General features: G+C 42.0%; 1 protein-coding gene across 2 annotated transcripts; it reads right to left on the bottom strand.

The window, feature by feature from the left end:
- Positions 1-415: 415 nt before the first annotated feature.
- On the bottom strand, positions 416-5712 carry LOC120022770 (cilia- and flagella-associated protein 20-like). Of its 2 annotated transcripts, none has more exons than XM_038966765.1 (6): positions 5310-5712; positions 4692-4771; positions 4500-4611; positions 4002-4190; positions 1411-1521; positions 416-579 (listed from the first exon to the last, which is right to left on the bottom strand). In XM_038966765.1, the coding sequence occupies exons 1-6, from the start codon at positions 5391-5393 to the stop codon at positions 577-579; spliced, it is 579 nt and encodes a 192-aa protein (XP_038822693.1). In that variant the 5' UTR covers positions 5394-5712; the 3' UTR covers positions 416-576. The 2 variants fall into 2 exon arrangements, with proteins under 2 accessions (XP_038822693.1, XP_038822692.1); XM_038966764.1 differs by having other exon boundaries at positions 416-582; positions 5310-5709.
- Between the last annotated feature and the right edge of the window lie 3677 nt (positions 5713-9389).

The following is a 9389-nucleotide window of genomic DNA, read 5'->3' as shown; positions in this document are numbered from 1 at the left end:
TAGAAAATAAGTATTGGTTGAGTTCGGTTTTAATTCTTTCTTTACACTTTTCATTCAGGAAGTTTGCTCATTCACAATATCAAGATTAGGGTATATGTGATGGGCAGGTAAGAGGTATTTTCAAAATGTGATGTTTGTTTATACTGTAGTAACTCAACTAAAGATCTATTTTAAGCCCCCAATCTAGTGGGTGATATGTTTGTAGAACCTTGAATACCAGTGTGAAGTCAGATAGGATTGCATATGTAGGTGAGAGGGTAGATTGTTTTCTATGAAATAAAATCCTGCCTGTGGAACTGTAACCTGACTACTTGCTTTCTTGTACATAATGTAATAACCATGAGTTTACTATGTCCAGTGCTGTTGTCAATTACATTCATGTGTTGCACAATAATTATGAGGGTTCTACTTGGAATTGCTGATTTTTATGCTAAACAATGTTTATTGTGCAGAGAAACAAGAATTTAGGAAACAATCACATGGTTCCAAAATGAAAAAACATTACAACAAATTCATCAGACAATCTGCAGATAAAATTCACATCTGGTATGGGGGAGGAGAATCGATTCAGCTGCCCTACTGCTATAAAAAAAATACAGAAGATAAACATGTCAATTAGTTACAAGAACTGCAATCCATATTGTACTTTTCTTCAACAGATCATTCTTTGAGATGCATATGGACCCTGGTCAAAAGTAGTGCACTATAAAGGGAATTTGGTGCTATTTGGGGTGCAGACTATGAGCTGTAGTCAATATTGCCTCCCCGCGCAACATACTGAAACAAAATGAACTATGTGCACGACTCAGATTTAGTTTTAGGCGGAGCACATCGGAGGATTCTATTGCATTGACAGGCACGAGCAGTCGCGAATAGATGTGCTTGTTTTGAGATCAAAGCAAGATATTTTTCCCAGTTATAGCTAGTCAGCTATGGGGGAGTGATGGCTTCCAACAAAAGCACAAAATGTGTACAATTCTAACCATCTTTGAAAAGCGAGTCAGGTAAAAGCTTTATGTCTTGAAGGGGCAGTGCTGTATTTTTAGACGGGCATAAATAAGATATGTAGCCAATAAGCATCACACTGCTACTGTAGGCTGTATCATAGAACTATTATTCACTATTTCAATAGTTAGTTCCATGTTAAAATGTATTTTCTCCATTACTTTTGATGTTAGGCCACTCTGGTAGGCCTACATTATGATCAAATAGCCACAGTAGCAAACTAGCTTAAGCAGGCCTCAGTGTTAAACGCACGCCAGAGGTGGCACAGAATTTTCGCTAAAGTTGGTGCTCAGCAGACCTAAAATTAGCTCAGTGCCAGAATTTCTTTTAGGAAACATTGGCTGTAGGCCTACATTATGACAAAATGTAAAAATTTGTCTTGAAATGGACATTATTTGTGCTCACCTTTGCTTTGTTCTGTACGGGTAAATACAGTTTGAACTCTGCAGGGAGCTCATCTTCTGAGTACAGCCGGTCAGAGAAGTACACTCTCCGGATGCGGCAGTTTGCATGGATCTGGAACAAAAAAAAATATATATTTTATTATTTCACCTTTATTTAACCTGTTAGGCTAGTTGAGAACAAGTTCGCATTTACAACTGCGACCTGGCCAAGACAAAGCAAAGCAGTGTGACACAAACAACAACACAGAGTTACACATGGAATAAACAAGCGTACAGTCAATAACAATAGGGGAAAAAATCTATATACAGTGTGTGCAAATGGCGTGAGGAGGTAAGGCAATAAATAGGCCATAGTAGCGAAGTAATTACAGTTTAGCAAATTAACACTGGAGTGATAGATGAGCAGATGATGATGTGCAAGTAGAAATACTGGTGTGCAAAAGAGCAGAAAAGTTAATAAAAATAATATGGGGATGAGGTAGGTAGATTGGATGGGCTATTTACAGATGGGCTATGTACAGCGATCGGTAAACTGATGTTTAAAGATAGTGAGGGAAATATAAGTCTCCAGCTTCAACGATTTTTGCAATTTGTTCCAGTCATTGGCAGCAGAGAACTGGAAGGAAAGGCGGCCAATCGAGGTGTTGGCTTTGGGGACGACCAGTGAGATATACCTGCTGGAGTGCGTGCCTTGGGTGGGTGTTGTTATCGTGACCAGTGAGCTGAGATAAGGCGGAGCTTTACCTAGCATAGACTTATAGATGACCTGGAGCCAGTGGGTCTGGCGACGAATATGTAGCGAGGGCCAGCCGACGAGAGCATACAGGTCGCAGTGGTGGGTGGTATAAGGGGCTTTGGTGAACAAACAGATGGCACTGTGATAGACTGCATCCAATTTGCTGAGTAGAGTATTGGAAGCTATTTTGTAAATGACATCGCCAAAGTCGAGGATCGGTAGGATAGTCAGTTTTACAAGGGTATGTTTGGCGGCGTGAGTGAAGGAGGCTTTGTTGCGAAATAGGAAGCCGATTCTAGATTTAATTTTGGATTGGAGATGTTTAATATGAGTCTGGAAGGAGAGTTTACAGTCTAGCCAGACACCTAGGTATTTGTAGTTGTCCACATATTCTAAGTCAGAACCGTCCAGAGTAGTGATGCTAGTCGGGCGGGCGGGTGCGGGCAGCGAACGGTTGAAAAGCATGCATTTGGTTTTACTAGCATTTAAGAGCAGTTGGAGGCCATGGAAGGAGTGTTGTATGGCATTGAAGCTCGTTTGGAGGTTAGTTAACACAGTGTCCAAAGAAGGGCCAGATGTATATAGAATGGTGTCGTCTGCGTAGAGGTGGATCATGGAATCACTCGCAGCAAGAGCGACATCGTTGATATATACAGAGAAAAGAGTCGGCCCGAAAATTGAACCCTGTGGTACCCCCATAGAGACTGACACACTGAACTCTTTCTGAGAAGTAGTCGGTGAACCAGGCGAAGCAGGCATTTGAGAAACCAAGGCTGTTGAGTCTGCTGATAAAGATACGGTGATTGACAGAGTCGAAAGCCTTGGCCAGGTCGATGAAGACAGCTGCACAGTGCTGTCTTTTATCGATGGCGGTTATGATATCGTTTAGTACCTTGAGCATGGCTGAGGTGCACCCGTGACCAGCTCGGAAACCGGATTGCACAGCGGAGAAGGTACGGTGGGATTCGAAATGGTCAGTGATCTGTTTATTAACTTGGCTTTCGAAGACTTTAGAAAGGCAGGGCAGGATGGATATAGGTCTTTTACAGTTTGGGTCTAGAGTGTCACCCCCTTTAAAGAGGGGGATGACCGCGGCAGCTTTCCAATCTTTAGGGATCTCGGACGATACGAAAGAGAGGTTGAACAGACTGGTAATAGGGGTTGCAACAATGGCGGCGGATAATTTTAGAAAGAGGGTCCAGATTGTCTAGCCCAGCTGATTTGTACAGGTCCAGGCTATGCAGCTCTTCCAGAACACCTGCTATCTGGATTTGGGTGATAGAGAAGCTGGGGAGGCTTGGGCAAGTAGCTGCAGGGTGTGCGGAGCTGTTGGCAGGGGTTGGGGTAGCCAGGAGGAAAGCATGGCCAGCCATAGAGGAATGCTTATTGAAATTCTCGATTATCGTGGATTTATCGGTGGTGACAGTGTTACCTAGCCTCAGTGCAGTGGGCAGCTGGGAGGAGGTGCTCTTATTCTCCATGGACTTTACAGTGTCCCAAAACTTTTTGGAGTTAGAGCTACAGAATGCAAATTTCTGTTTGAAAAAGCTAGCCTTTGCTTAGCTGACTGACCGCGTGTATATACTGCGTGTAAAATACAGGCAAGGTAATGCAATGTGCCATTTAACCTTATTCCAAACATAGCCTAACTGATCATTCAAAGTTTGACATAAGAGATATCCTGGTCCCAGGTCTGCCTGTACTATCTTGCCAACCCCTATGGTCACCAAACTTGGCATGCCAATGACCACAGGAGTTGGCAAGGCAGCACAAACAGACCTGGGACCAGGCTAGGTAAGAGATCTGTATAGTGTATCTTGGACCATGACTCTGGTCCATGAGCCTTTCTGACTGACCTGCACACGGAGTGTCTCGGTGTAGTTGGTGCCGTAGGCCCGCCGTGTGAAGTCGGACAGGTTGAACTGGATCTGGTTCCAGCCGTCGTCCAGCCTCATGGGCATTGTACAGATGAAGGGTTTTACCCGCGTGGTGCTCTGGTAGTTACTGGCTCGGAACCGCCTCCTCACATTCTTGTCATCCAACACCTGCGATTGGAAAGGGAGAGCTAAGCTCAGTCAAACTGATCACTTGTACCCTTTTCACACCACTGAGCCAAACCGAAGCGAGCTGTACTGGACTGGCCTGGTTACGCATCCACCATAGTAGCTGGAACCGCACTGTAAAGAAGAATATGAATAGAATAGCCTTTAAACGAGCCAGTGCAGTACGGGTCAGCCCTAGTGTCAATCAGGCAATGTTGTAGAAGGAATTGCTTTACATGTTTTACAATAGCGTACAGCTTTCTTTGTATACATATGCAATGGATCTGATTGTTGACTTGGATGATAACCTACCTGGACTTCAAAGGTGAAATACTTCTTCAAGTTCTTGATGATCATAACCAAGAAAGGTAGTTTGATGCCAAGTGTCTTCTTTGGGTCTGCCGGACATGTGATGTAGGTTGTGCTGTTGAATTTGAGGACAAATGGTTAGATGTGGTTGCCTGAGTAAGAGAAAACAGGCTAGTGAACATGGAACAAGCTTACCTGACATTTGTTCCCTCCACTTCAAGCACCAGCGACTGGATGTCATTGTCTGTAATCCGTTTTATGTGGCCGTTCCTGACCTATAGCACAAGCAACATTTTAAAATGGGTAAGCTAGCGTGTACTATTACTTTTAAGAAATGTGTTTTATTGAATGTGAACTCAGGAAGATTAGGCAAACTCTGATTAACTAATGGGTATCTAACCTAGCTAATAAATTGACGTTAGCTAGCTAACTAAAGGCCTGATTATGACAGTGGCATGAGGAGTACAATGACAACACAGTAGCCTTCAAATCTGAGTTAAAACCAAGCTTACAGCATGATATGCACTAATGCTAGCTAAACACTGGACAGTTTATGAGGACCACAAATCAGCTAGCTACTAACTTTAGTAACGTTAGTTAACTTCTAGATTTATACTGCATTGTCATGCGCAAACTGGTTATCTAGCTAGTTATATGGCTAAAGTTAGCTACTTGCTCTCTGGAGCTCACCACCATACCAATCCCTGCAATAAAGCTTTAACTAACGTTACCTACTGTGGCTAGCCAATGTTAACTAGCCATGTCAAATTAGCAAGCAAATTCATGCGTACGCTTGTGTAAATCGTTGCTTACCTTTTTATCCCATATCTGAAGAGGTTTGCTCCCAATGCTATACAATATAGATAGGAATCCACTTTGAAATGTGTTTTTAAACATTTTCTGTGCGTTTATAACGCCGTCTCATGTGCATGTGTTGTTACTTGTTGCTAACGTTACTTTAGTTTAGCTAATTGATTTAGCTTACGCTTCAACTCCAAGTTCCGTGTGTTCAACTCCAAGTTCCGTGTGGCACAAAATAATGGCGATTCCTTCTGCCTTGCAAAACGCCCAAAAAGATACGCGTCTTCTATGAAAAGTACCTTAAGAAAACCCTAAATGTTACTAAATTATTGCCGTCCGGCACTACTATCTGTACCAGCAATATAAACCATGCACTTGCTCGCTTTTTCCCCTTTTGTATTGTTGAGTTGCTATAAAATGTAAGGCGGCCCACTTATCACAGCGGACTTCATTGTTGACTCATATCAGCTACCATGGTAACACAAAGCTTGAGCGGGGCCAGAGACACGTTTGAGGAGATGGGAAACTCCATAGAGCAAGCACGTAGTTAGGTGGGGCCTTATATACCCCTTTCTGTGTTTGCAAAGATTGCCGCATGAGGGCGATCCTCACAAAGCCTCTATTTACATGTTGTTTATGAGTGCATTTCACACTACTTTTGGATTATACTTGTATTTTCAGGCTTGTATGAATGTCCTGCTTAATATAATGTTTGTGTCATGGCAAATCAACTGCATTATACTTCAAAAACCTTTCAACCAGTACAATAGTTCTTTGGCTAGCTTTTGCTACAGCCTATGTCAATGAGCTTTAGCATTCTATGACAACAATTCCTGCATCCAAAATAGTTATTTTACAAAGATAACAACTAAATATAATCTTAGTGGCTGTTCAAACAATAATCAAAACATCATTGTAAAGCGTATGAGAACCCCAAAAAATATATTTAGTTTAGAATTCATAAAAACGTAAATCTAGGCTATGTAGAATGGGCGCAGATGGCGATGGCTTTATCTCTGCAGCCAAGAGTCGCGCGCATCTGTACCTTAAGTCTTTGCGCGTGGCTGTAAACTCTGTCCTCGTGGCAGGTGTAATTCCGAAAGTAGCATAATGATTGTATAATTTGTGCTTCAAGTTTACCAGTCTTTGTAGAAGGTAGAATAAGATGCATATCCACCGCCACTATCCGCACCACTAGGTTAACTTTTCTAACCCTGCCCGTGTGCTCTTGTTACCTTGAAATCTGTCGGTTAGCCAAAAATACCACTTTTCCCGCCAAATCACGAGCTCTGTTGGCTAAACATGATGATTATGGAGCTCTGATAGGGCTCTATCTCCTCATCTTGTTTTGTGTTATTAGAACAATTTTAACCTTTATCTGGGATTGGAATAAATAATTAGTTTTATTTTATGGCTAATCAAAAACACAACAAACTCTTTGTATGGAGGAACCTAATGGTGTGCAATCGCTCCTCTCCACGCATAAAATCCCCCAGGAGTTTGGATTTAAGCCTGTAGCTATTTATTTGTTTTCAGTGTATCCACATAAATTATTTATCTTTGGTAGATGTATTCTGCTATTGGAATGCAATAAATACTATCATTCTCATTTTTCATGTAGGCCTAGTGCTCAGCCAGCAGCGCTGGGCCAAAACAAATATCATATTTCCTTTTAGGACTGCAGGATGGCTTTTATGCAACTTACTTTCGTTCATTTTCCCTTTTAGAAATACGTATCTTGGTATAATATCTTTGGCAATGTGGCCCCAGAAAGTTGATTGTCCAATATTTGGAAATTTGACATAATTTATTTACCCATCTAGACATTTTGGTTACGTACAAAATGGCACCCTATTCCCTATATAGTGCACTACTTAGGAAATAAGTAGTAGCAGTGCAGTATATAGGGAATAAGTAGTAGTAATAGTGCAGTATATAGGGAATAAGTAGTAGTAGTAGTGCAGTATATATGGAATAAGTAGTAGTAGTGCAGTATATAGGGAATAAGTAGTAGTAGTAGTGCAGTATATAGGGAATAAGTAGTAGTAGTAGTGTAGTATATATGGAATAAGTAGTAGTAGTGCAGTATATAGGGAATGTGTAGTAGTAGTGCAGTATATAGGGAATAAGTAGTAGTAGTAGTGCAGTATATAGGGAATAAGTAGTAATAGCAGTGCAGTATATAGGGAATAAGCAGTGGTAGTAGTGCAGTATATAGGGAATAAGTAGTAGTAGTAGTGCAGTATATATGGAATAAGTAGTAGTAGTGCAGTATATAGGGAATAAGTAGTAATAGCAGTGCAGTATATAGGGAATAAGTAGTAGTAGTAGTGCAGTATATAGGGAATAAGTAGTAGTAGTAGTGTAGTATATATGGAATAAGTAGTAGTAGTGCAGTATATAGGGAATGTGTAGTAGTAGTGCAGTATATAGGGAATAAGTAGTAATAGCAGTGCAGTATATAGGGAATAAGCAGTGGTAGTAGTGCAGTATATAGGGAATAAGTAGTAGTAGTAGTGCAGTATACAGGGAATAAGTAGCTCGCCTACTAATCTCACTGCAACCCCCCTCCAGGTCTCTGACTATACGTTATTGAGAAAAAAATGTAGTTTCTATGCCTGTGATATGTGGTTGTCCCACCTTGCTATCTTAAGATGAATGCACTAACTAAGTCGCTCTGGATAAGAGCATCTGCTAAATGACTAAAATGTAAACGTCAAGATGTTGAGTTTTAGATAAATAAATAACGAATCAAGCGGATAAATATTATAGTCAGACGTATCTCGGACATGGACTTTATTGGCTACATCACAAAACCCATTCCTGACCTAACCGTATCCCCCGTCCGGCCCTTTTCTTTTCGGTATACCAGCCCAAGTACCAGATGAATCTCCACATTGCTGCCTCCCGAGCCACCGCATCTCTCAGTACCATCCACACACTGCTTAAATTCTCCAGCAAAGAGGCCCGGCTCATACCAAACAAGGTAGGATATCTGCCACATGATACCGCAGCAGGACGCACTCTTCTTCTCCCTCTCATCCATCACTTCTCACTTCATCTCATCTGTCAATCAAATGTATTGCTGTGTGGTCTCGAATGACTGGAATAACCGACTGTGCTGTATATGCAATGCACAGGCTATGTAACCATCAATCAATCAATCAAATGTATTTAGTTTGGTGGAGGAGGAATAATGGTCTGGGGCTGTTTTTCATGGTCGGGCTAGGGCCCTTAGGTCTAGTGAAGGGAAATCTTAACACTACAGCATACAATGGCATTCTAGACGATTCTGTGCTTCCAACATTGTGGCAACAGTTTGGGGAAGGCCCTTTCCTGTTTCAGCATGACATTGCCCCTGTGCACAAAGCGAGGTCCATACAGAAATGGCTTGTCGAGATCAGTATGGAAGAACTTCACTGGCCTGCAGAGCCCTGACCTCAACCCCATCCCCGCAGCAATGTTCCAACATCTAGTGGAAAGCCTTCCCAGAAGAGTGGAGGCTGTTATAGCAGCAAAAGGAGGGTCTAACTCCATATTAATGCCCATGATTTTGGAATTAGATGTTCGACAAGCAGGTGTCCACATACTTTTTTGGTCATGTAGTGTGGTCATGTAGTGTAGTTAAAGGTAGAGGAAAGATGGAGGAGAGAGTGTGCTGAAATAGCAGTGGGCCGGATTCCAACCCATGCTGAAGTGATATTTTCCGGAGACAGCGGCTTCGAACGCCAGACCAGCCTAGGCCATGTGAACAAGTCAAGTGAATTCAAAGTACATGGTCACAGAGTCTCAATACACTTTACAAGAGGGAATAAAGAGCAACATCGCTCAACCTCTCATTATGAAAAGCAACAGCAACATCAACAGCTAATTTGTACACTGGCTAATTAAAAAACACCAGTTGAAGTCTCACTAGCTGATGTAACAGGAGGTTGGGGATGATGGGTTTGTGGTAATGGCTGGAGCGGAATTACTGGAATGGTATCGAATACTTTCCATGTGTTTGATGCGATTCCATATGTTCTGTTCCAGCCATTATTATGAGTTGTCCTTCCCTCAGCAGCCTCCACTGGTTGATGCACAGAAAAATCC

This window comes from Salvelinus namaycush, chromosome 27 (genome assembly GCF_016432855.1).
Source record: "Salvelinus namaycush isolate Seneca chromosome 27, SaNama_1.0, whole genome shotgun sequence".
NCBI lineage: Eukaryota > Metazoa > Chordata > Actinopteri > Salmoniformes > Salmonidae > Salvelinus > Salvelinus namaycush.
This window is presented reverse-complemented; position numbering and strand designations above follow the sequence as displayed.

What these genes read in the sequence shown, in the direction of transcription:
- LOC120022770 (XM_038966764.1), bottom strand. Translation starts at nt 5,393, where the DNA reads ATGTTTAAAAACACATTTCAAAGTGGATTCCTATCTATATTGTATAGC. An exon ending in TTCAGATATGGGATAAAAAG is followed by an intron (nt 4,772 to 5,309) that starts GTAAGCAACGAT and finishes CTTGTGCTATAG; the next exon opens with GTCAGGAACGGCCACATAAA. An exon ending in ATTTCACCTTTGAAGTCCAG is followed by an intron (nt 4,191 to 4,499) that starts GTAGGTTATCAT and finishes TTCCAATCGCAG; the next exon opens with GTGTTGGATGACAAGAATGT.